The sequence below is a fragment of the Ursus arctos genome, unplaced genomic scaffold (genome assembly GCF_023065955.2).
Source record: "Ursus arctos isolate Adak ecotype North America unplaced genomic scaffold, UrsArc2.0 scaffold_17, whole genome shotgun sequence".
NCBI lineage: Eukaryota > Metazoa > Chordata > Mammalia > Carnivora > Ursidae > Ursus > Ursus arctos.
Window position 1 is genome coordinate 44,961,937 of NW_026622841.1, and position 27,971 is coordinate 44,989,907.

General features: G+C 37.2%; 1 protein-coding gene across 2 annotated transcripts in view; it reads right to left on the bottom strand.

Annotated features, from left to right (window-relative positions):
• IMPACT (impact RWD domain protein) overlaps positions 1 to 26,624 on the bottom strand; it is a 29,205-nt gene extending 2,581 nt beyond the window's left edge. Inside the window, exons 1-10 of one of the 2 annotated variants that reach the window (XM_026496123.4) lie at positions 26,476 to 26,624; positions 25,254 to 25,382; positions 24,226 to 24,278; positions 22,791 to 22,853; positions 13,779 to 13,864; positions 10,542 to 10,664; positions 8,329 to 8,426; positions 6,175 to 6,248; positions 2,814 to 2,904; positions 973 to 1,107 (exon numbers count right to left, since the gene is read on the bottom strand). In XM_026496123.4, the coding sequence (XP_026351908.1) occupies positions 973 to 1,107; positions 2,814 to 2,904; positions 6,175 to 6,248; positions 8,329 to 8,426; positions 10,542 to 10,664; positions 13,779 to 13,864; positions 22,791 to 22,853; positions 24,226 to 24,278; positions 25,254 to 25,382; positions 26,476 to 26,511 (888 nt within the window). In that variant the 5' untranslated portion in view covers positions 26,512 to 26,624. The remainder of the gene's footprint in view (positions 1 to 972; positions 1,108 to 2,813; positions 2,905 to 6,174; positions 6,249 to 8,328; positions 8,427 to 10,541; positions 10,665 to 13,778; positions 13,865 to 22,790; positions 22,854 to 24,225; positions 24,279 to 25,253; positions 25,383 to 26,475) is intronic. The other variant, XM_044382900.3, reaches the window with a different exon arrangement.
• Positions 26,625 to 27,971: the final 1,347 nt, after the last annotated feature.

Consider the following 27,971-nt stretch of genomic DNA (forward strand, 5'->3'; position numbering starts at 1 on the left):
GACATAAATCAGTGTAGTATCTCCCCATTTATACGAAGATCCTGGTTTAGGAAACTTTAGTCTACTCATACAAAATATGTATACGAGTAAAAGTATAATTACTTCCATATGTATCATCTTTCTGTTTTATAAGGCACTTTCACTTATAGTCTATTTTAATATTTCCAAAATAATCAAGGATAGTCAAGGAAAACACTCGCTTATCTAACAGATTTACATTTGAATAATTTGGATATTATTTAATCTATTGTTCACTTTCCAAAGGAAGGCAGCAAACTTTAAATAAAATAAATATGCCTATAATATATGAAACAAAAAAAAATTCGAAGTATAAAGGCAGGTATCCCAACACATGCCAGGGGAGACGGAAGGTGCTCTGACACTAACAGGAAAATGTTAGCATTTTATACACATTTGAAGAACATCTAGTTCACTGTAGCATAAGCTACGCAACCTCTGCTGGCCTCAATTTTAGGGAGTGAAAATTAATTGGTCTTTAAGGGTTTTATAAAACTTAGTATAAATATATGAAATTAAGGCTCAAAGAGATGAAGTGATCTGCCCAAGGTCACGCAACTAACTGGCCAGTCACACTGCTCTGAATAGAACCTAAGTCTACAATTTCCTATTCCAAAGGTTTTTCCAATGTGCCACAAACATTCTTCTTTTTTTTTTTTTAAGATTTTATTCATTTATTAGAGAGAGAGCATGAGCACGTGTGCCGGGGGAGAGGGAGAGAGGCAGAAGGAGAGGGAGAAGCAGACTCCCCGCTAAGCGGGGAGCCCGATGCAGGGCTTGATCCCAGGACCCCAGGATGATGACCTGAGCTGAAGGCAGACGCTTAATCAACTGAGCCACCCAGGCACCCCTCAAACACTCTGATTCATTCTTAATTTTTTGTCTTTTTTTTAAACTATTTTATTTTATGGGCAGTGGTGAGAAACTCTCTACATAATTTCAATAACCACTCACCGGTGAGTTTGTGTAGTTCCTCTCCACTAGTATGTTTCTGGCACAGTTGTTGATATGTTTAAAGCGATCTGGTCCTAGAAGGATTCCTCCATACCAGCGTGATACCACCACCATGACATTTCTCACATTCAAAATCTGTTATTTTCAGAAGCATAATTAGATACACACATAGATATATACAAATTCAAGTTTTAAAGGAGAATGAAATAACCCATGTACAAAATTGCATAGTTTCCCCATGACTTTAATGGCAGAACCACGAGTGAGCAGAGTGAGATTCCTAACATTCAGGTGACAGAATGTAAGAATGAGAAGGGAATTTAGAAATCAAACCCTATTCCACAGTGTCCTTGAATTCCAAATTTTGGGGCAACTGGGTAGGCTGAAGGGAGATCATGCAGGTAAAGTTCTAGTTCTTCATGAATTCAACCAGAATAGTTCAGTTTAAGCAGCCTTTTGCCCCTAAGCCAAACAACAACCAAAACCCGCTTCTAAACAAACCACTGGAAAGAACTGGGGCTGCATGAATAATTGCTGGTGCCTACCAGCAAGGTCTTCCTCAGTTTGCCATCTGTCAAATGCTGCTCATAATATGAAGCCCACCAGTCTATAGGCCTGACCACACACAGAGTTCCTTCCTACCAAGGGAATGCCTGTTTATTTTTTTTTTAAAGACTTTATTTATTTATTTATTAGAGAGAGAGAGAGAGAGCACAAGAAGGCAGAGCGGCAGGCAGAGGGAGAGGAAGAAGCAGGCTCCTCGCTAAGCAGAGAGCCCGATGTAGGGCTCGGTCCTGGGATCATAACCTGAGCCAAAGGCAGATGCTTAACTGACTGAGCCACCCAGGCGCCCCGAATGGCCTGTTTAGAGAACAAACCTCCACATACAGTAACAGAAGAAACTATAGCAACTACCTTAGGAAAAAATCCATTCTTAAAAATAATCGACAATCAATGACCACCATACAGATAAAGTCCAGCAGCATGAAAGAGAAAGGATGAGATGAACAAACTAAAATGGACTAGGAAAAATTTAAGGGAGAGAACACAGAGAGAGAGAGAGAAAGGAAGGAAGGAAGGAAGGAAGGAAGGAAGGAAGGAAGGAAGGAAGGAAGGAAGGAAGCTCTAATCAGCATACTTAGAGAAATTTTAGATGATACTGCATCCATAAAGTCAAAACAGTACACTATAAAAAAGAAAAAAAAAAGACGAACTCTTTTTTCTTTTCTTTTTTTTTAACGTTTATTTATTTAAGTAATCTCTACACCCAATGTGGGGCTCGAACCCATGACCCTAAGGTCAAGAGTTGTATGCTATTCTGACTGAGCCAGCCAGGCACCCCAAGAAGAAAGAATTCTTAAAACTTAAATACATGATTGCTAAACATTTTTAAAAATTCAGTGGAAATCTTGGAAGACAGGCAAGAAAATGTCATAAAACATAAGCTGATGAGTTGGACAATTTAATAAAAAAAAGCAACATTCTGGGTCTAACCAGATGGTCCAATAACACCCAACAGGAACTGCACAGAGACAGAACAGAGGAAACAGAGGGAGGACACTGTCAAAAAACAAAAAGGAGATACTTTCCCAGAGCTGAAGATAATCTTCTATCATCTATGACTGACAGAGCTTCAAAGCACAGCACTTGTTATTAACCCTGTGGTTTCTGCCCCATATCAAGTGGTTAAAAGTTTCCTTCAATCAGTGTTCAAAAATTAACCCAAATATATTTCATGTTACAAAGCCTAACTGATTTACTTATTCCTAAATGGAGGTCTGTTTCATTGAAAAATTTTATGACTCAGAGAATAGGACTAACAGGGTTTAACTTACACTTACCTCCATGAGATGGAGAAGACGCCCACCAGCTGCTGTCTCCCCATCATCTTCACAGTCCTGTAAGAAGGTCTGTTTATCCTCACAATATATTCTAGAAATACATAGAACAGTGTTACACTTTGAAACCCCAAAATATTGCACTAAGAATTACACCTTCATACTTGTTGCAATCAATTTACTTCCAAAATCAGCACATTTGTCAAAAAAATTCTTCTTCGACTATACATTAGACAAATTCTCTGATGATTCATTATCCGGTATGTTTCATTGTTTATATTTGGGAAAGCTAGGAATCAAGGATGCCTCCTTTAAATCAGAAATGCTATGATTATGGGAAAGTGAGTTAACACATCTGACACTTCATTTAACCTTGAAGCTATAAGGTTACAGAGAGCAGTCACTGAAAAGCATTTATTGAGAATTTATTGTATAGAAGCATTATGGGGCGCCTGGGTGGCACAGCGGTTAAGCGTCTGCCTTCGGCTCAGGGCGTGATCCCGGCGTTATGGGATCGAGCCCCACATCAGGCTCTTCTGCTATGAGCCTGCTTCTTCCTCTCCCACTCCCCCTGCTTGTGTTCCCTCTCTCACTGGCTGTCTCTATCTCTGTCAAATAAATAAATAAAATCTTTAAAAAAAAAAAGAAGCATTATATGTAATAGGCACCATGAAATGATATACAAGAAATACGTGGTTTACTCCTGTCTTCAAAAAGCCTTAGAGCTAGTGAGACAAAAAGTACATAAAAAAGATGGAGGTGATAAAAATCAACATAAATGAACATTTTATACTTTCCTCACAACTTATTCTAGCCATCAAACATTTCTCTATCCTCCCCATTCAAAGAATTATAAGATCTATTTTCTCTATAACCTTTCTCCTGGTTGGTTATTAGTATCAGAGATAAATCATGGCATTTTTACCTATTTAAATTACCTAGAAAGTTCACATTTGGAATAATAACGTAGGGCTACACTGTAGCAGAATAAGCATGGCGAGTAAGTGTGAGATATAAAAAGAAAACAGTGCCAGTTAAGGTATGTCAGATAGTGGATTTCTTAGGCCCCTACAATGACACCATCTAGAACGAGGCAAAAGCACCAAAGATATCTTTCCAGCTGTGGCTATAAAAAGCCAGGTACTACCATATCTATATGCCTAGCTCAATTATAGCAATTATATTCATATATTTATTATATGTTCATAATTACCATAGCAATCATATTCATTCATTCACTCGTTCATCTTTCAATCCACCTTTCCATTCATTCACTTAATAAATATTTACGGCCCACCTACTATGACCGGGCTCTGTTATTTAAAGTCAACCTTGTTCCAAGAAAACACAGTACTACCAGACAACATTTTATATGGCAAATTTAAGGCAAAAAGGAGCCAGCAGTTGGTTTATATTAGGACTGTAATTATAATCGAACACTGTAATTTTATGGAACCAATGAAGAAAATTTGAGTTATAAATCAGTACTGTTAGGTTTTTAAAAAAATGAAATCCCACGGACATTTTCACTTTTTCCTCACGTGCCAGGAAGATAATGATGCAGTATCCCACAGCTGTGTGTGCCAGCAGCCTGAAGAGTGCCCCCCCTTAACTCCAAAGCAGGAACACAGCCCCAGAACCAGAAAGCAACCTTAAAAGGATCCTAAGCATTCAGAATACACAACACAAAGTCCGTGTACCAAATAAAGGTCCTTTATGTTATTTCCAGTGGGGTCCTTCAAGCCTCCACTTTGTGCCTGTTTACTCTTAGGTGACACACATTCTGACAAGCTCAGCTCTTTCACTCCCAAATGTCAATTAGAAAGGAGTGAGGTGGATGGACTGCTACATGTAGTCAGGCTGAAATTTGTGAGAAGGGACAGCTGATCACCCATTAATACGCAAAACTCTAAAAATACTCACCGGAACTTAAAAACCCCAAAATGTGGGGCCTGAAATAGAATATCCAGCATACTATCTAACTTTTTGATAATTTAAGATCAACATTACAGCCAGCGATTGTTGAAGGTGAAGCCACACAGCCATGTAGGCATAAACTAGAGATAAATGAAATTAGTTTATCAAACTCAGGTCTACCCTTAGAAACCATGTGATCTTGAAAAAGTTAAGCTTTTTGCAGGGGCAGAGTTGCTGAAATAATCAGAATTCACTTTCGTAAAGCATTTGGCCAGAGTAGGTGCTCAATAAACACATGGCACGAATGAATGGCTATTAATACTTCCATAGTGCACTCTAATCACTGAGAGCAAGCACACTCTCATCCCTCATTTTTATATTGATGACCCTAACCCATAAAGAAAACATCAAAATTTTGTCCAGTGATATTCCAATAAGTAGGGAATTATATAACAAATAGTCTTTTGTACGTTTTGGCACTTAAAGTAATGTGACGTAGTAATATTAAAAACTCACCTATCCAAAGTGATGGATTTATTTTTTTAGTTTCCTGAGTTTCAGATAGCCTAGATTTTACCAATATTCTCAATCACATTTTAAATTTGCACTAAATCTCTATTTGTATTCTGATTCATTTCAGTTCTGAACCCTGTTCTTTTAAATCAGTACTAATTTGCATACTTAGAAATATACCCTTGCTCTCTTTACTAACACATCAGCAAAGATTTGTATAAAATTCAAAACTAAAGGCATATAGTAAAAAGAAGCATACTTAATTCACTGCTAATGGGAGTATAAACCGGTTTAAAAGAAAAACTCTGGGAAAATTTGGGCGTATATGTCAAGATTTTCAAAAATGTTCATACTTTTTGAGAATTCTACTTCTAGGAATCTATTCTTTCTTCTTTTTAAATTATATGCCCATTTCATTTCAAAAAAGAACCTGAAGTAACCAAAACTATCCTGAGTAAATAATCTAAATAAAAAGGTGTTCACAGGGCTATTTTCTATAATAGTGAAAAATATGAAAAACTGAACAAAAAGTAAATAGTTAAATAAATAATGGTATAAAGCCTCAAAGTAATACTACAAGGCCATTACAATAATGTTTATAAAGCAATTATAACAACATGGAAAAATGGTTTTGTTAAGAAAGAAAGAGGATACTAGGGTAATGCACTGAAAAAACAAATGCTGCATAGAAGACAGAAAGAAAATGTATCGAATATTATCAAAATATATCAAATCAATTACATTTAATGGCAGAAAATCGCTGATTTCCCCTTCAATTCTTTTCTTTTCTGCAGCTTCCAAATATTCTATGTATGATCATTAGTTTTATAAAGGAAAAAAACCCCACATAATTGTTGTTATTTTTAAAAATCATGCAGCAGTTTCCCCCATTTTTTACAAATGGAACATTCCTAAAATTGTGATGATCACTCACCGGTACGCATAGATGTTGTGGGTGGCACTAGCTATTTTCTTATTCTCATACAATTTGGCAAGAACCATTTTCACCTTAAAAACAGCAGTAATATAAATGAACTAATGTATACTTTTTATTTGTTTTATAAATAAATGCTAGAAAAATATCTTAAAGCATATTGATATAAATACTGTTGTACTGAAATAATGACTTAAAGAATCTACTACACTCTGAAAAAGCCATTTCCAAACTTTCTCCTCATTTTAGAGGTAGAAACCGGTACTCTTAATTGGTATAAAAATTACAGACCTGGTATTTTTTTTTTCCTTCAAAGGCACAGGCAAGGCTTTACTGAAGCTAACAGCTCGAGCTGAAGTGCTGTTGGAGAGTGGTCAGGCTGGCCTCCAGACCTGGTATTTTTGAGCATCAAATATTAACAAATATTTGAGCACTAACCATGTTGATGGTACTTATATATGAAAAATTTTCCCCACGTAAATAATTTTAAATGTAAATATGAGCATTTTTAAAAATGAGCTATACAAAATAACGATACGTTCCAATAAGACCGAAATTCTCTCTGGGAGTCATATAAGGTTTATAGAGGGGGTAACATGAGCCAGGTTCTGAAAGATGAGTGGTAATCTCTTTTGCATCAAAAGAGAAGAAAGGGGTGGGGCAGGAAGAAACCATTCCATTCAGAGGAAACTGTGTGTGCAAATCTATCAGATTTAGCAAAGAAAACATAAAGGATGCTCAGTTAGACTGGAATTTCAGATAAACCACAAATAATTTTTTTATTATTAGTATGACCCATACAAACATGTTTATCTGAAATTCCAATTTAACTAGGTATTCTATATTTTATCTAGTATCCCTATCAGGGACGTAAAAGAGTAAGGTTCTGCAAGTGACCAATAGTTTTATGTAGAAACTATTTAGAGTATGACTAAGAAGACAAAAGACATTGTATCAGGAATGATAAAGCTAGGATCCTATCACAAAGGGCCTTGTATAATGAGCTCAGGTTTTTCCTTGTAGACAATGGAAATAAGCAAAGACTGGGGGTTGGGGATACTGACACATGGCCAGACCTTTCAGAAAGGTAATGGCAAAGAATATGGAGGAAATCCTGGAGGTAGGGAAGATGAAGCTGCAGCCACAGAGATCAATTTGAATCAGAAACTGTGTAGTCTTGTGTTTATCATCTTTTAATCTTTCAGGTTCTTAGATTCCTGATCAATTAAATAGACAATGACCTCTAAGATTTATTTTAGCTCTCGCAAATTATGATCCTCTAAGTCTAAGTGATGATATCAGAAAAAGAAAGAGGATCCAGGATGAACAGATTCAAAACAGAATGTCTAATGAGGACCCTGGCAACAAGATTATGGGCAACAGCTGAGGACAAAATAGAGTTGCTGAGAGAAAGAGCCAGAAGCCTGCACCAAAAGCTGTTATCTTGACCAGAAGTCAATGCAGAGAAGAATTTCCTCTTCTAGAGACCAGAAGAGAGTAAAAGGGCAGCCTGGTACAAAGAACTATATCCCTGTAGGTCGAGGCTTCAGAAGAGCTTCAAGTAGAGGAGCTGCAGAGACCAAAGGGAACAGACTAATAATAAAAAACCTATGGTAAATTAATGACACTTTTGCTGTTAATTTAACTTTATAGGTTATTACAGTTTGTGACTGAAAAGTCTCCCGTTTGATACCCCTGGGTGGGAACCAGCTCACCTAAGGTCAAGAGGCAGAAAGGAAAAGGAATTCAGGTCAGGAAGACTCTGATCAACCAATCTGTCCACTGTCCCCTTCCCTGGGCATCAGTGGAACCCACTCGGTTTTGCAGAACTCCCACGCAATAGGACAAATAATTCTTTTTAACAAGCTATTAAGCATCATAATTTTCCACCTAATGGGTTTTTCTTGTTTGAAAACCCATTACAGGGTTAAGCCCTAATTAGAATTTAGATACAATTTTGAAAGTGGTGACAAATAGAAACAAAACAAATCTTCCATGATTCACAGTAATTTGGGGGTAGGGAAATGAGCAAAAAATGTTTATCTTACATGAAAATTACACACAACAGCAAAAATAAGCATATTATTGCAGAACCATTTACCTGAATTACTTTGGTAAAACAACATCAAAGTGAGCTGGACATAGTAACTTTACCTGTTTGGGACAAACTACTGGAGCCAAGTGTGCCTGAAAAGTACTTCTTCGGTCTGTAATGGGAATGCCATGATCAATCGGAGGTAATTCTTCTATTTCTATAAATTTAAAGAATTATATTACTTTTATCTTGAAAATTCTTACATTCAAATACTGAAAAATTGACAATGGTGTGGGCAGAGGGTGGGGAAGGGAGGTGGAAAAGAGATGTAAATTATATGGTAAATCAACCCCAATACCCATTAACAGTTGTCTATTAAAATTAAATTATAATTTTAAGCAAAAAGTTTCCAAATAGATTTTAAATAAGATTAGACTATTGACTTAGAAATGATTTTCACCTTCCAAGGTCACCCAGTGGTAGGTTAGGACTGAAATCCTGGACTGTTACAGTAGTATAAATTGTACAATAACTAAGTTTTAGGAGTATAAAAGGTCCTGAGACCACAAAGATAGTCAGTTGCTAATATACCACAATTTATTTATCCATTCAGTTGATGGACTTCTGGGTTGGGAAACCCAGGACTTTATTTTGTATAGCTGTAATGTAACATCTTCTACTAATGAAACTGTTCCTACTTCATAGGATTGAATATATCAAGGATACACCACATTGGTATTCCAAGGAGTATCATGATTTCGAGTTATTCTGCTTCTTAAACAAGTTTAAGAACCACTAATTTACTCTTCACTCTGTTGAGAAACTTACCAACCATCCTGGCTGCTACATCTGCCTCATGTAGGATCTAAAGTCATTCAGAAAAAAGAACTGAAATTGTTTCCTATTTCTACTCACTGATCTATTGAATCTTACCAAGTCATCTTGCCTTACAATTAATGAACTATTTCAACTAACGTGTGTAAAAATATTTCTGGACAGCTTTAAACAACTTGTCCAAACTCACTGCACTGGTCTGTGGCAGGACTAGGACAAGAAACCAGGTTTATGCAGGATTTTTGCCTTTCTTCTGGGAGCGTCCTCTTCTTGAACGAACTGTGACCACTGTACTAGGGAGTACTGAGGTCAACAGGAACCAGATACTATTTATTGTGACTATGATTTTTACTCTTTTTCTTTTAATAGTGGATCCTGTTTCCCCAAAAAAATCTTATGCCAAATCCACAAATATATAAATGAATAAAATGTGAAACTAAAGCAGGAGAGTCCTGGGTCTTCTCCTCCACTCTTTCTCTTCCTGTGTATTCCCCTGCTAGTCCTGACATATCATGCAAGGACTTTAAAACTTCATAGTATTATTTGAAAGCTACTGTGTAGGGACACCTGGGTGGCTCAGCTGGTTAAGGGCCTGCCTTCGGATCAGGTGGTGATCTCAGGGTTTTAGGCTGGAGCAAGCCCCGCATTGGGTTCCCTATTCCTCTGCTTCTCCCTCTCCCTCTGCTCATGAGTCTGCTTCTTCTTCTTCCCCTCCCCCCGCTTGTGCTCTCTTTCTTTCTCTAAAATAAATAAAATCTTCTTTAAAAATAAAAATTTAATTAATGAATGAATTAATTAAAAACTACTGTATAATGCATAGGAAACTCCTTACTTTCAAAGAGAATGAATGTTTCCTCCGGTCTATCACGTTTTTGTAAAAGACTTGAGAAAACTGATGCTATTATTTGAACTTTTATGATACTAAAATAGAAGATACTTCCAATCACAACATAGAGCTGATTTATCACATCAATCTATTCATAAGCTGAAAACTACTAGATTATGGAACAAATTTGCTTAAGCAAAAACTAAAATTTTAAAGGCATTTTACTAGCTCTAATTCAGTGGTTGCACTTTCAATTATTAGATTTGTATTTGTGAGCACAGGCTAAAATTTAACTCTGTGACGTCAGGAAATAGCCGAGGATTTAGAAATAGAAATATAAAAACAGGATGTGAATTGAAAACATTAACACAGATTTTCTTAGTTTCAGTTTCTCCCATCATTAATCCAAAACTCTAGAAAGTCACACACACACACACACACACACATACACACAAAGGGTGGAGGGAGGGAGAAATTTCTTTTTTCCTCATCATTCTTACAGACCCAGCAAACACCAAAATGGCCAGCAGGTGGGAAAAAAATAACTCACTTCTCTGTAAATTATAACTATTTCTTAACATGTGAGAGTTTACCACATTTCTATACTATTTCAAAAACAATACATAATACTGCTATCCCACACTCGAAAGAAACTATTTAGTAACATTATACCTGCTCGATTTTCACTGATACCAAAATCCAATGCTTTAGCGGGAGTTTCTGGTTGACATGCTAAAATGAGATCATCTTCACATTCTACATCTTCCTCTTCAGTTTTCTTCTTTACATCGGGGCCTATGTGGATATGAGATATTATCAGTGCGCTCTGAGAGAAAGGAATTCTACTTAAAAACTTGTTGGTCTTGATACCATTCTTCATATAGAAGAGTACCATTCTTCAATATAAGGAACCAGGACTTTTATGAGAAGTAGCTGATTTCAAGGCTGAAGCAAGGAAAAGAAAAGATGAGCCTGGAACATCTTATGATTCCAGAGACTAAAGAAATGCTTAACAAAAAAAAAAAAAGAGGTGAGCTTACAAAAAGAATACAGGACTAACCTAGAATAATTTGAGCAACAAAATAATGATAGTATGGAATTTTAACCCATGGAATAAAATAATGTACATGTGTTCATACAGATATAAATAAATAATCAAAAAAATAAAAAGAGAAGAGACATCTCTTCCTCAAAACAGAATTCCAATTCAATGGAGAAGGAAAGAAAATGTGAATCATCATTAGGCAAACACCACAGTAATAAATACTGTTGACAAGACACACTAATAGATACTAAAATTAGTGTATAAAAGTTTAAGGAGGAATAGGATATTAGCATAGCCTCAAATTATCTCCCTCAAGGTCCTTACCAACTACAAAAGGAAAGATAGTAACTATGATGGTTAATTTTATATGTCAACTTGGCTAGGCCACAGTACCCAGTATTTATTTGGTCAAACACTATTCTAGATGTTTCTGTAAAGGTATTTCTTAGTTGGAATTCACATTCAAGTCTGTTAACCTTGAGTAAAGCAGACTGCCCTCCACGATGTAAGAGAGCCTCATCCACTTAAGGTCTTAATAGAAACAGGACTAACCTCCACAGAAGAGGGAATTCTGCCAGCAGACAGGCAGCCTTCAGACTTGAGCTGCAACATCAGTTCTTCCCTGGGTCTCCAGCCTGCCAAACTATCTTACAGATTTTGGACTTGCCAGCCTCTACAAGCCCATGAGCCAATTCCTTAAAATAAATCGATCTCTCTCTCCTTCTCCTCTTTACCTCTCCTGCTCTCCTCTTGCAGCTCTCCCTCCCTGTCTTTATAAATACACACACACACACACACACACACACACACACACACCCTATAGGTTCTCTGGAGAGCCCTGATTAATACCGTAACTTTACACTGGAAACATCTGGCAGATACCACCTTAATCAAAGAATCAAGGTAAACATCACCAATAATAAAGCATATTGATACCACAAGTTCCTTGATATATGCACTGTGAAGGACACAATATCATGTTTGTGGTATTCTTGCCAAAATGCCCAATCTTGCTTCAGTTGTGAGAAAACAATGGACAGACCCAAACTGAAGGACATTCTACAAAATAATCAGTACTCCTCACAAGTGTCAGGTCATAAGAAGTCATAAAAGTCAAGGAAAGACTGAGAAACTATTTATAGACTAGAAGAGAGTAAGGAGAAATAGTAGCTAAATGCAATGCAGAATCCTGAACAGCATCCTTTAACACCAGAAAGGACATTAGCAGAAAATCAGTGAAATTCAAATAAGCTCTTTAGAGAGTTGGTTAATATTATACCAATGTTAGTTTTCTATTCTTGGAAATTATACTGTGGTTATGTAAGATGTTACTAAGGCAAGCAGAGTGAAGGATATAAAAGAGTCTTTTGTACTATTTTTGAAACTCTCCTGTAAGTCTAAAATTAGTTCAGAATTTTTAAAAATTGTAAATACTTGTATTTAATCACTTTAAAATTTAGCACTTCTATAGCAGAAAAAAATACGAAATAATAAATTTGTACTGAAGATTGACAGTAAAATCAAAATAAATTACGTGTCAAGTGGGTGCCCTTGAGTGGAAAATTCTCATGAGATATCTTGATCACTAGCTTGCAGCCTTATTAGTTCCTCAGAACTACAAATCCTTCCATTTTAGTATGAAGTCTACAAAAACAATTTTGATAGGAAAAATTCCAGACGAAATTTCTAAGAAGTATAACTATAAACTCTTCAACAAAAATCAGTAACTCTAAAATTTGGACAGTGGCTAACCTAGATTGTGGATATAGATGGAAAAGGGGAAAATATCATTTTTAGGTTCTATAATTTTTAAAATTTCCTGAGAGTTGAGTGATCCCAAACTTCTTGGAGTCCTAAATTTTTACAGGTTTTCATTCCACTTTTGTAATTATCCTATACTCTAGAAGGGTAGATGGGCAAAAATCAATTCTGTTTTGAGACTACTTTTCCTATCAATGCCCTGAAATGCTACAAAACCAGAACATGAATCATGAAAGTTAAGGAAAATACTTCAAAAAAGATTGTCAACATGGACAGAACATCTTCATACCATTTATCTCTTAGATGTTAATACAGCAGTAAAAAATTTGCTTCTATAGAAAAATAGTAAAATGCTCTGAAAAAGTATATACTACTATCAACTTTAAATATATATTGATTTTACTAAGGGAGTCCTAAATAATTGGTTTGTTTTAAAAAACTCTCTCTCCCAGATTGAAAACAATTCTGTCAGTGGTCACAATGAAATATTAGAAATTTCCACATTGTCATATAATGATTCAATAAAAGAATAATAGGGCAAAATACTGGTTTTTAAATACCTTGAAATTAGATAGTAGCAATGGGTGTACAACTCTGGAATATACTAAAAACCAATGAACTATACATTTTTAAAGGATGAATAATTATGGTATGTGAATTATATCTCAATTTAAAAATACATTTTCAAAGTAAATTTTTATATCCTAAATATCAGTTCAGTGTATTTTCCAAAGTTGTTTTCCTATAAACACTTCACTCATTTGAAGCTAATGTCTAATTAATGTACTCCAGTAATTCATAAAGAATATTACACAGTTCATATTACCTTAATAGCCAAAGAAAGCAGAAATTTTAGAGCCAAGTTCTTTAACCATAAAATCTACTTCTGTAAGGGTATAATATGGAGCCAAAGAGGCTAAAACTATATAGAAAAAAATAACCATAATTACATGAATAAATGAACTTTCCAGAGAAACTTGTATTTTATCACATACAAACCATAAAACAGAATAGATTTTCATTAAAAATTTCATCTAGAATAGCTACATGGAAATTTAATTACTATTAAGCTAAAAGAGCATTAATAATATTTTCAAACCTACCTGGTTCTGTCATCTGAGATTTTTGTATTAGAACATCTCTTATTTTCTCCACCCACAGATAAAGAATGCTTTCACCAATATTCTGTCTAAACAAAATTCAGGGGAAAAATCTGTTACTTAAAAAAATTCCTTCTCAAATTCAAGAAAATACAGACATATTTACAATCTAAGAAATTATACGCAAATTAGCCAAGGCTTTTAAAAAAGAATTTATAAAAACAGGTTTACTAACATTTGTTGGGTGAGTATTTAATACAGATTGTTCATATCAACATTAAAAATTCCAACTGGCTCCAAAATTAACACTGCTTACTTAAAATACGCTGGAGAGCTGCAACCAAAGAAGGGAAAGAAAATTTCTGAACTTGAACTGGATGAAGTAGATAGATGTAAACGTGATTTAGTTTCTGTCAACAGATATAGTTATAATATTGATGTTACTGCTTGCTTTTTTAAACTTTTTAAACGATTTTAAACCACTTATTTGGCACATTTATCATTTGGTATAATTATTTCCGCAAAGAAGAATGCAATGCATTGGAGGAACTGCCTCAGAGAACAAATTTAAAAGACTTAAAAGACAATTAACAACGTTATATTCACATTTTGTTTTTGACAAAATATTCTGTTGCCCAAATTGATTCATTTTGGTTCCAAATAATGTCTATCTCAGATATATTAAATCCATCTCAAAGGATCACTGAGAAGAAGAACATGTCGTGGGTTCATGTCCATAGCGTTATGTTAAATTAGGACAACAGCATTAAAGGCCCCAGGTGTCTACTCTTTTTTTTTTTTAAAGATTTTATTTTTATTTATTCGACAGAGACAAAGACAGCCAGCGAGAGAGGGAACACAAGCAGGGGGAGTGGGAGAGGAAGAAGCAGGCTCATAGCGGAGGAGCCTGATGTGGGGCTCGATCCCATAACGCCGGGATCACACCCTGAGCCAAAGGCAGACGCCCAACCGCTGCGCCACCCAGGCGCCCCCCCAGGTGTCTACTCTTTAAGGAATGACACTAATTTTAAGTAAGTGTCTGTTATGTGTGTTTAAAGCAATCACCGTTCTACTTCATAACAACACCTTACCTTCTTCCTCTGAAAGTTCCCCTTGAAACCACTATCTCCCTTCATCATGCTACTCATCAGTACCCACCAAAGGAAACTTTCAAAACAAGCATACGGAAGAAAACAATATTGTTTTCAAATAATTCTGTACCCTCAAATCCTCCTCATCTCACCCGTAACTCCTTAGCGCTAAACAATCCCCCAGTGTGCTCTGGTAACCTAAGATTCTTAGAGAGAGGAAAGGTTTTAAAAATCTGAAAATGTTAGCTGAATTTCTTTTAAACAATTCCCACTTCTATCCTCTCTTCTCAATAAGATTTAGAGGTATAGACAGGGAAAAGTAAAACGTATTCAGTATATACAAAGCACAAAGTTCATAATATGTGTCAACACATTTTAAGCTCATGATTACCTAATGAAGAGGTATTATTTCCCCATTGTACAAATGACAAAATAAACCTAGAGAAATTAGTTAACTTATCTAAGACAATCTTAGAAGTGGTTAAGAAGCCCAAAGCCAGATATGAATACAGACTTACTCCAAAGCTCAGCTTGCCCGCTGCACTTTACTTTCCTATCAAGCAGCTGTGCCCTCCGGCAAGCAAGCCACTTGCACTCTGAGTCTGTTTCCTCATCTATAAAATAGAGACTTAGAGCATCTCATGTTACTTTATAGAGGTAGTTTCTTTTCAAGGAAATCTTAATTCACTCAACATAACTTCAAGGGCCTCATCTCACCAGCCCTGCAAGTCTGGTAGTCAATGAGAAAACTAGGTCCCTTATCTCAGTGTTGTGATCGTTATCCTTACATCGTTATCCCTACAAATTTATGTTTTTGTATGTAATTGTCTCCATTTCCTAATCTCGTTCTATTGAATTCTCCCCACCACCATCACCAAAAATAGCGATACTAGGATCTAGTGTTTATCTAGTGTGAATATCTACTATACAGAAGACAAGTAGAAAACACTGTTACCTCACTTAATCCTCAAGCCTTTGAGGCAGGAAAAGCATCCCTCTGTGAATATACATTCAAATTCAGATTTATTGTTGGAGGGGCTGTGAAAAAACCTTGGAAGAATTTTCACAATAAGTAACTTTTCCAAATAATAAAGAAGAAATTAAACCTGAACTCCAACTCTCCTCTCCACTGCCCATTCTTCCTGCCGAAGACTGTACAATTAGCCCTTCTGCCCAACATCAGTTACTGAATGCTTCCTTCTTCCCTAGCATTTAACAAGACTTACTGAAATCTAGTGTAAGGAAGTTGCAGTGGGTGTGAAAGGTTTCCTGAGGAAAATGAAAACTACTTTTTCCCTTGGAATCCCAAATTCTGTCACTAATCGTGGGGTTTTGTTTTGTTTTATATTTGTTGTTTTTATTGCTGCACTTGTGTTTTCTCTTATGAGAAGAACCAGTGTTTTCTTTTTGTTCTGAGATTTTTTAACTATCCACTAGGATTTGGTTTTCGAACTTTTGCCATCACTGTAATGAAATGTCTCGCAAGCTCAGAAACAAACTAAAACAGACAAAAGCTGAAAGTCCTCCTTCCTGTGCCTATCAGCGTCACACCCCACCCCCAACTGGTCCTGGAGGAACTCTGCTGAATCCTAAGGACTCCGGGACAAAATCTAAAAACAACTCATTATGGAGTAAGGTGCTAAGCTTTTATTTATGAAATTAAATTATGGTAAAGTAGCTAAATAGAAAATGTCTGGAACAAAATTTGTGTCAAATTGAATGAAATATGAACTTGGATTAAAAACTGATTTTCATAGAGGTGTTTTGTGAGTAACCATACTTAAATGACTATTACCCAATCCAGAATGATCAAAACAAAGTCAAGTTACTTGTGACTCTACCTTTACTTGTGGCTCTAATTTCTGTATCTGTAGTTTTCTAATATTTATACTTGTTGATTTAAGGATAAAGCTACTCACTAAAATACACTACTAAGTTGTGTGACCTTAGACAAATCATTCAGTCTGAGTTCTCATCATCTCATGTTCAAAATGACAAAATTGGATGAAATGATTCTTTTAGTAACAACAAAAATAGGAGCTGCTATTATATGGTGCTAATGCACATTACACGGATTATGTCATTTAATCCTCACAACAATATTATTCTATCATCCTCATTTTAAAGATGAGAAAACAGATTCAAAGAGGCCACATTATTTCAAAAACTGATTCCAGAAGCCTGACCAAGACAGCCTTAATCTCAGTTTGGCAAAACTTCGATTGGTAGAATTTCCTGATTCTAGGTCCTGACTTCCCCTTACTTAGTATATTTTCTTCAGAAAACTTGTCATCATAAATTTTATCTTTGCTCCTTTGGAATATATGGACATCTTTTTAGAAGACTCTTGTCAGACAACCTAGGAGTGTATTTCTCAAGGACCTGGGAGCCATCCTTTTGAATTGTAACATCAAGGAAGACGGCATCCCTTATCCCAGTCTCTGTGGGATTGGAGGAGCCTAACTTCTGATGAGCAACAATGAGCAAACACAGATGGCCTAATCACAGAGAAACACATTTGCAAACTCAAGAAATAACTTACTGTGCTTACACAGCTCATTAATTAACCTTCCCTCAACATTCTCATCCTAGCCCTTACAAATTCTTCTGTTGGGAATGCAAATTGGTGCAGCCACTGTGCAAAACAGTATGGAGATTCCTCAAAAAATTAAAAATAGAATTACCCTACAATCCAGGAATTGCACTACTGTGATATACCCAAGGAATATGAGAACACTAATTCGAAAGGATATACGCATCCCTATGTTTATTGCAGCATCATTTATAAGAGCCAAACTGTGGAAGGAACAGAAGTGTCCATCAATAGATGAATGGGGTAAAAAAAATGTGGTTTACATATACAATGGAATATTATTCAACCATAAAAAACAATGAAATCTTGCCATTTGCAACAACATTGATGGATCTAGGTAGTATAATGTTAGGCAAAAGAAGCCAGTTAGAGAAACATAAATACTGTATGATTTCACTCATACATGGAATTTAAGAAATAAAATAAATGAACAAGGGGAAAACAAGAAATCAAAAAAGAGTCTCTTAACTATAGAGAACAAACAGATGGTTACTAGAGTGGAGGTGGGTAGAGGAATGAATGAAACAGGTGAAGGGAGTTAAGAGTACACTTATCTTCATGAACACTGAGTAATATATGGAACTGCTGAATCACTATGTTGTACGTCTGAAACTAACATAACATACGTTAACTACACTGGAATTAAAATTTTTAAAATTCTCCTGGCAAGAGAAACAAAAGTAAAAATAAGCTACTGGGACTATATCAAAACAAAAAGCTTCTGCACAGTAGAAGAAACAGTCAACAAAACTAAAAGACAACCTATGGAATGGGAGAAGATATTTGCAAATGACATACCTGATAAAGGGTTAGTATCTAAAATATATAAAGAACTTATAAAAATTGGGGCGCCTTGGTGGCTCAGTTGGTTAAGCATCTGCCTTCAGCTCAGGTCATAATCTCACGGTCCTGGGATCGAGCCCCGCATCTCCCTCTCCACTGCCCCTGCTTGTGCTCTCTCTCTCTGTCTCTCTCTGTCTCTCTCTGTGTCAAATAAATAAAATCTTAAAAAAAAAAAAAGAACTTATAAAACTCAACACCCCAAAAATAAATAATCTAATTTAAAAATGGGCAAAAGACATGAACAGACATTTCTCCAAGAAGACATCCAGATGGCCAACAGACACATGAAAATATGCTCAACATCACTCAGCATCAGGGAAATGCAAATCAAAACTACAATGAGATATCACCTCACAAGTCAGAATGGCTAAAATCAACAATACAAGAAACAAGTGTTGGTGAGGGTGCGGAGAAAAAGGAACGCTCCTGCACTGTTGGTGGGAATGCAAACTGGTGCAGCCACTGTGGAAAACAGTATGGAGGTTCCTCAAAAAGTTAAAAATAGAACTAATATGATCCAACAATCACACTACTGGGTATATACCCCAAAAATACAAAAACACAAATTCAGAGGAATATATGCACCCCTATGTTTATAGAAGCATTATTTACAATAGCCAAATTATGGAAGCAGCCCAAGCATCCAATGATAGAGAATGGATAAAGAAAATGTGATAGATAGATGGATAGATAGTTAGATAGAAAGACAGGGATAGAGATACAGTATTCTCCCACTTACCAAAAGTTTGTATTATGCCATTGCTCTTTTACAAAAGACCTACGTTAGTAGCTGCTTTCATTAACCAAAAGAAACCAGAAGAGGATTTTCACTTTCACAAGAACAGCCATTACTATACCAAATGTAGGTCTTTCATAAAAGTAAAGTGGTGTAACTTGAACATTCAGAAAGTGAGGGATACTCTTTCCTTTATGCCATTTTGGCATTTGAAAGGGTTCATAGGAACGCCCTGCTTTTAGATAGTGGGGAAAATCTGTACCCCCCAAAAAAAAAAAGTTAATCCGTTTCCTTTTCTCTTAAGCAACAGCAATTATTACAATGTTCTAGGTATTTTAAAATCTGTCATTTACCTTTTGCTTTATTAACAAAATTATTTTCATATATTCAAAATATCCACATAAAATATATCGCTAAATTTAAGGTATGATAAGCCAGTTAATCTACATCTAATCAATGACCAAATCCTAGCTTATATTCTTCAGTATTTCTTTAACTGACCATTTTTCTGCATCCACCTTTTTGTTGCCTTCATAAAATACCTCCACCATCTCCCTCCTGAGTTATTGACTGCTCTTCCTGTGGTGGCCCTTCCCTCAAAACTCCCCACAGCCCATCTCTCATACTGCCATACAAATCTGATTACATCAAGTTAATGCCCAAACTTCTTTCCCAGCTTGCAGGTCCCTTCTTCTTATCCCTACCTAATTTATATAGCTGGCATCTTAAACTATTTGCTAAACTCTGAAGATGCCAGGTTGCTTCACACCCACGATTTTGCCTGTGCAGTTCCTTCTACCAGAAAACCTCTCCCCATTTGATTACCATGCTCAAAGGTCTCCTTCATAATGGAACCCTCCTTTCCAACCTTATCCACATGCCCAGATATAGTTTGTTGCTAAAACATCTAAAAACTGCTACTACAGCACTTGGTTCAAACCTCTCAATAATTATGTCACTATATTGTATCAGTACACATTTATTTTTATTTTTAAATTTCAAACTCCTAACAGAGTGTCAGCATATAGGAGAGACTCAATAAATGCTTACTGGAAAAACTGTTAAGTTTTCTGACTTCTTCCTTTCCTACCTGAGAGGAAACAAACCATAATTCATCTGCTTGTGTAGGCAAAAATCAAACCATGCATACAAAATGATGCTAATATGAAAATCTCGATAGTGTTACAATATTTAGAATATAATGAAACTATAAACGTTAAGAACTATATTCATATATTTACCTCATGTTTAATTTTGAAAGACCAAAATTTTTCAATTTGCTGCCCCCTGCTGGATTTATGGAAAAAATATTAAAGGCTGCCACCCAAAACTTAAATTTTAAGAGCGTTTAAGGTGCCTGGGTGGCTCAGTTGGTTAAGCATCTGCCTTCGGCTCAGGTCATGATCTCAGAGTCCTGAGATCATGTCCCGCATCTGGCTCTCTGCTCAGCAGGAAGTCTGCTTCTCTCTGCTTCTCCCTCTGCCCTTCACCCCACTCGTGCTTACTCTCTCTCTCTCTCAAATAAAGAAAATCTTTAAAAATAAATAAATAGAGTGTTTATTTTTATTCAAAACACATGTGTGAAAATAATGCCATTGGACAGGGGTTATTCAACCACCTTTAATAAGCAAGACAGTATAAGCCATATTCTTCTGTAGAACAAACTGTAATTTCTGACCTTTCCTAATTCTCAAATAGCTCAACTGAACCAGTTAGGGAAAATAGTAAGTTGGTTGTGTCCTATGGGAGGGTATCTCTTGGTAAAAGGGGGGCTTTTCGGATTAAAAAAAAAAAAAAAAAGGCAGATGGAAACCACTTCTGAGTACATGGCATTGTGCACAGGTAGGAGAAAAATCTAACTGATGAATATGATTAATATGACAGAACCCGAATAAGGGAAGATTTTCAAGAAAGAGGAACTTCAACACCAGCAAAAGTTCCAGAGGTCAAGTAAGATAAGAACAAAAAATTACCATAAGATGTATAATTACAACATCATTGGTGAACAAAGTTGCAGTATATTTATCTTACTCTACTTTAAGGGAGGAGATAAATTCGTAAATAAGCATAAATAAAGGATTAAAGAAAGAAGTTTATTGGGGGCATAAAAGTTGGAGTGACCACTAAAGTTAGAGAAAGTTATCAGAAAACATTTAATTGAGGAAATAAATAATACTTATAAGTGCAGGAATCTCCAAATGGGGTCATCCTTTATTGATATGTTCAGTTCTTAGTTACCTTTAGAGTCAAGTGTAAAACTGGGGACACAAGGAAAACCACAATTCCTCTAGGAGGGAATAAACAGAATCGATTCCATAAGGACTTATCATATTTTAATTAAATATTTTGGGAGGGAAAGAAACCTGGCTGAGATCCCAGGGATACAAAGGGGGTCCTCTCACTGTAATAAATGGAGGGGCACTTAGAACATATAAGACAATCTCTACCAGTTCCTGGATTACAGTAAAACTGATATTCCAGAATGTTATTTATTTTACTAAATTAATTTATCTCACCATAATTAATTCAAATCACAGTCATCTTCTCTTGACTACTGCATCAGCCTCCTAACCAATGCCCCACACATCTATTTTTGCTCCCTTCCAATCAGTTCTCCACACAGAAATAGAATGATGTTTTCGAAATGAGAATTTTGTCATGGCATCATGCCACTTAAAAACCTCTGCTTCCCATGGGTCTTAGGACAAAGACAACAATCCTTAACATGGCCTACAAGACTGCATGACTGCCCGTGGTCTCCTCACCAGATCATTCCCCACCACACTCCCTTCTCTCCCCTCCTCTTCCCACTCCCCACCACCAGGCTTTGTGTCTTGAAATGAGCCAAGCTCCTTGACATAGAGTCTTTACACATGGTATGACTTTCACCAGGGTTATCTTTACCTCAGTAACACAGCTCTGAGGTCAAACAAGCCATCCCGGACTTCCTAGACTAGGTTAAGTCTTGTTTCAAACTCAATTAGTAGTGCATATTAATATCTTTCTTTTACAGAGCCCATCGGAGCTGCAATTTTACATTCATCTTATGATGTTATGAATAATCTCTCTCCCACCAATAAGTTCTAAATGCCATGAAACAGGGACCATTTCTGTTTTTGCTAACTATGTGTACCCAGGACCCCCTACAGTACCTGCCATGTAGTATTTGTTGATTGAATGAAAGAGTGAAAAATACAGTGTATCAATAGACTCTCACTCTTATGACCTAATACAAGATTCTGCTATAACCAGTTTCAGTCCTGTGAAAATATCAAAACATGAACAGCATCTCTGTGTTTACTTTCACAATCTGGTGTTTTTACAGCTATTAGTTCTGAATTATTACCATATTTTTATATTTAAGTAGAAGTCATATCAAATGTCTACAAAAAATAATATTATACAGGGGCGCCTGGGTGGCTCAGTTAAGCATCTTCTTCAGCTCAGGTCACGATCCCAGAGTCCTGGGATTGAGCCCCGCAATGGGCTCCCTGCACAGCAGGAAGCCTGCTTCTCCCTCTCCACTCACCCTGTTTGTGTTCCCTCTCTCACAATCTCTGTCAAATAAATAAGTAAGAATCTTTAAAAAAAAATTATATAAGCAAACTTTCAAGGACTCTCAAACGTATCCTTTTTGTTAATGGAAATGCAGTTTAACAAAAAGTTTAGAAAAGGCCCTAACATACTACAGTTCCAACAAAAGCCCACAATAAAATCACGAATACAATTTTTTTTAATCACCTGTTACTTACATATATATTTCCTCGAGGCTATTCGATAAATCTGCACGTTCTTGCCCTTTAAGCCAAGGAGCACTAAGATTAAATAAAACACAATGAAGAAGACTATTCAGGGATTGTGTTTATATCTCAAACAGATATTACTGGTTAAATTACAAATTATTTAACTTTTAAAATTATCTATTTTCATTAAAACAGATAATTATTAGTTATATTGTATAAACCTATACAGTTCCAAAATGCTTTCATCAGCATTAACTCATTTTGTCCTTCCAGGAAACATGATAAAGACAACCCCAATATTATTCAATTAAAATATGGTTTAAAAAACAGAGGTGAGTTCATTGGATATCATAAACCTGTCCAGGTTTACATAAGTGGCAGAACAAGTGCCAGAATCCAAATTTCCAGATTCACACTATTTGCTACACTGGCAGGAGTTCCTAATTTTTTCTAAATAGTGACTCAAGGGGCGCCTGGGTGGCTCTATCGGTTAACCATACGCCTTCAGCTCAGGTTATGATCCTAGGGTCCTGGAATCGAGTCCTGCATTGCGCTCCTTGCCCAGCAGGGAGTCTGCTCTCCCTGTGCTTGCTGCTCCCCCTGCTTGTGCTTTCTCACTCTCTCTCATTCTGACAAATAATTAATTTAAAAATCTTAAAAAATAGTGTCTCTTTAACAAATAAAATGGTTGCCACATGACTGTAAAAATATATATTAACTTTTCCCGAAAAGGGCATTTATGTTTACAAGCATTCTAAAATTATACTTATCATTTTCAATAAATAAAAATTAAAAATTATAGAATCATTTTTAATAGCAAATTTTATTGCTGTTTTAAAACATAAGAAATTATCCTACTGGTAGGCAAAGATTTCAACAATTGAGATTTAATGGAATTCTGTTCACACAAGTTTATACATCTTTATAGGCCAAGTGGGCAAAGCGGATCAAAGATTACTTGCAATCAACAGATCATGACCCATTAAGATTAAGCCTGGGCTGCTAAGAAGATGGTTCTTCCACAACAAGGGGCAGGGAGAAGCACCATGGGAAATTTCCGGGAAGTAAGCGGTCTTAGGCAGAGGCATGTCCATGAACCGTGGCTAGGTCAACAGAACCAGATTAGGAGAAACTCTAGATTACCAGGTTGTCTAAAGATTTCTCTCCTATCTCTAAAGACAATTCAGTAGCTATTTTATCCCTGTGAGCCCTGTGATTCTCTCTTATCTCAACCCGGTGATATTAAGTACGTTCTGTAATGTGTTTTTATATAATTAAATTTTTTATTTAAAATGCTCTATACCAAGTCCAGAAGGTGTTCTTAATTTCTCTCTATATTTTGATAAGAAAGGTATTTTATATAAACACAATGTACAGAATAAAGAAATAATCTTTAAAAACTATAATCTTTTTATAAAAAAATAAATGTAGAAATATAACTTACTTCAGTTGATAAATAGGTGGAGCTGTTCCTGGGTATTCATCTGGTAGCATCACCTGTAAAGCAGTTTAAAAACAAATCTGTTTATATTTCATCATGGCTCAAAAATAACAGTATTTATAAAGATGATCACTGGACAAATTTCTTACTTGTCAAACTAAAAAACAAAACCATTGTTTTGTTCAATCTCAGTAGAGAATGCCCTCCTCATATTTATACCTACACATTAAATATGTTGTTAATGATGCCAATTTTTTAAGAAAGAACACATTATTTGCAGAGAAAGCATACAAGCAATGAAAGTTAGGAGATAAGGGTGGGGAGGAGAAAGATGAAAGGAAAACAGAAATCGGGGCATTTATACCTACCCCCAAAAGAACAGAGTGGCATTAGAGCATGTTCTCAGTATTTTTTCTGAAGAAATACTCCCCAAAATCTTATTAAGTACTGTTAAACACATTAAATAGCAATACTTTATATTATATAGAGAGACCCATACACATTTGTTCTCAAATCAGTATTATGATAAAAACAAAAACTGACAGAAACTTTTATGTTGAAAGTATATGCAGTCATCAAAGAATAAGCATTAATACAGAAAGTCACACTTTTCTTGTCACTTATCTTAACCACAACTGATTCTCCGTTAATAAAGAAATAAGTAACTACTTTATGAAGCCTTTTAAATTCCTAACCTATTCTTCCTCTTAAATGTTAGCCATCTTTCCAGATTTAGACCTTCTCCTATTAAATGAACAGGACAATGAAAGGAAGAGAAACTCAAGCCTGTCACTGGTAAATTAAGAATACTTGATTAAAATAACTGGGATAGGAAAGATTGAGCGTGTCTTTGGAGTGATCAGAGATTTAATTACCCATATGTTTAGACAATCAACTGTTAACAAAAGCCAACAACAAAAAAGACAATTTAGAAATCACACAATAGTCATTTAGAGGAATACAGTATTAGTCAATGACATGGAGTCAATGTTGTAACTGGAAAATGGCTATAGAGAAGGGGAAAAAAATACCTGCAAGCAGAGTGTCCACTTGGGGTCATCTATATCGTCGCTAATTCTAATACAAAATATTTTGGCACAGTCATCAATGACACACCATTCCTCGCCATAGATAGCTGCCATTGCTTCAATTTCCTCATTCTGAAAGAAGTTGATGGGAGGACAAGTCAATGAAGGTACATGCCCTAAAAGCCTGAATTTTCCTCCCTCCTTTATGAAGTATTTGCATTTAACATCACTAGCCTGGATGAAGGATCCCTGGAAGAACACTGCCAAACGGTTTTAGCAGCGGGTCACGGTGTTCTACTCTATGGGTGGTTGCCAGATACTACTGCAACAACTGTTACCAGCCTTGCTACACCATCACCGTGCTTTTGGCCGCCACTGAGCCAAATATATATGCACTCCCATATCCTATAGCAAGACTTACAAGTGGAAAGATAAACACATATTCTGCTTCACCTTTTCTAGCAGGTAATCCTCACTCCCACTCCCCAGTAGCGTTGCTGCATACTAGCCCTATATTCCCACTCTTTACCTCCTTCACTTTGTTTGGTTTGGACTGGGGCCCAGGGCTGGGTAGTTTTTTGTTGGGTTTTTTTTTTTGGCAATCAAACCCTAAAAACATTTCAGAAATCATTCTTTTGGTTTGGGGTTAAAAAAGGAAAATAATAGTATCTAAAGGTGAAAATGGCAAGCAAAGTATGCAACTTTGTATCATCTCATTTTGTCCTCACAGCCCAGTAGAAAAGCTTTAAGAGCACCCACGTGAGCCACGCACTGGGGAAAGCTCAGTATCAAGAGGAGTAAGATCTAGGGGGCCCTCAAGGAATTCCAGGGTCTGTGTTATTATTGCCCATTTTGCAAAGGCAGAAACCGGGGATAAGTAGCTTGTCCAAGGTGACCTAGCGGCGACTGGGCAGAAAGCAGAACCCGGACTTCTGTCTCCGGCGCCGTGCTGCCCGGTCGCGTGCTGATGGTTGATGGTTGACGATGACACCGTCCGAGGCAGGCCGAGCTTGCCGAAGGCTCGGGAGAAGCCGGCCGGAGGGCGATCGGCGAACAAGCGCAGATAAAATGGAACGCAGTGCAGCAAACTGAGCGCCTGGCTGCCCGGACGGTGCCGGCGGGAACGGGGGTGGTCCCGGGCAGAAGGCCCCTCAGCGGAGGAGGCCCGGGGCGGCGAGGCGAGGCCGAGCCCAGCCTGGAGGTCCGCCCCCCGCCGGGCCCTCACCTGCCTCTGGTCGCTCCCTGCGTCCCCCTCAGCCATGTGGCCCCGGGAGCGGCCGAGCGGCCGCCGCCTGCCCAGGTCCGGAGCGTGGGGGCGGGGCGCTGTGGCGGCGAGCAGAGCACCGGCTGCGGCGCGGCGCGACCCGGAATCGCAACCCGGGCCGCACCGCGCAGCCCGCATCTGCTTCCGGGTTGCGAGCCAGGTGATGAGAGGGGCTCTAGGCACCCGGGGTTCCCCGCCCTGGTCTCGAGCCGGCTCTCTGTCCGCCCCTTGGCGGCGCCCGTGTAAGCCTTCCCGCGAGAGAGGCGGCAGGAGGCTTTCTGGGCTCCGTGTCCTGGAAACTCCGGGGCTGGGGGCTTCAGCTCGCCCACTGCGGCGGCGGTACCCCCGGAGACCCCGGGACACGTTGCGGAGTTGGGTTTACCGCCACGTCCCAGGGAGGAGCTCGGCCGGAGTCCACAGCCCAAACTCGTCTTTGCATTTCAAGGCAGGGTTTTTTTGGTTTGGGGTTTTTTTAAAACGTGTTTTAAGGGATTTTGTCTAATCTGAGCAAGGATGGGTTTGATTTACCAAAAACAAGACAGGAGCGAGCAGGCGGCGTTTTGAAAGCGTGCGAGAAGACTTACCCACTCGCTGTTGTATTGTGATAGCTTTGAGGGGTTTTTGTTTTGTTTTGGTTTGTTTGTTTTGTTTTAGCGTTCTTGGACATTTTGCCTGAAAGCAACTTTTGTACAAGACAAAACAATGACAAGAGTCATTGTTTCATTATCCAGAAAATTTGATTCAGTTTGCGGCAGTTATTCTTCACCCGACCCCCTAATACATATATTCCAATACACTGTTTGTGAATTATATGGATGCCTTAATCAAGCCACTTAATCTCCTATTCAACATTTTGTCTCCTCGTGGCGCACTTTCTTCACACACACACACACACACACACGCAAACAAAAACTCAAAAGCTTACATCTTTCTTTTGTCTTCCTTAACCATGGGCATATTTTAATTCCCCTGTAAAACTTAGAGTGCACTTAAAGGTGCACTGTTTACCTGTAAAGAATTCTGCCCAAATTACTTTGAGGGGATCTTAGTAAGCCTTGTGGATTTATTAATTCAACAGACATGAATTAGGTTCTTGTGCTAAGCTTTGGAGATGCATTTTCAGACATCATGCATTGCCTTGAAGGAGCTAAGGTGTGGAGCAACAACAGATCAAGATTATAATGAACTAGAATTGTGTCCTGTTGTGTTAGCACAAAGAAAGACTGTCCATCCAAATTTTACTGGGCTTCTTGTTCCAGAGAATGCTTGAACTGAGTTATAAAAGAATAGGTAAAGGTTAGCTAATTGAAGAAGGGGAGGGTAGTTGTTCCAGATGGTGAGAAAAATATTGGCAGAAAAATTGTGGCCCATTTAAGGAAGTCCACGAAGTTCATTGCCTCGGACATCATAGCAGTTAACCTCCTCTTATCACATGGCTTGTGTAACACCTTTCTGAT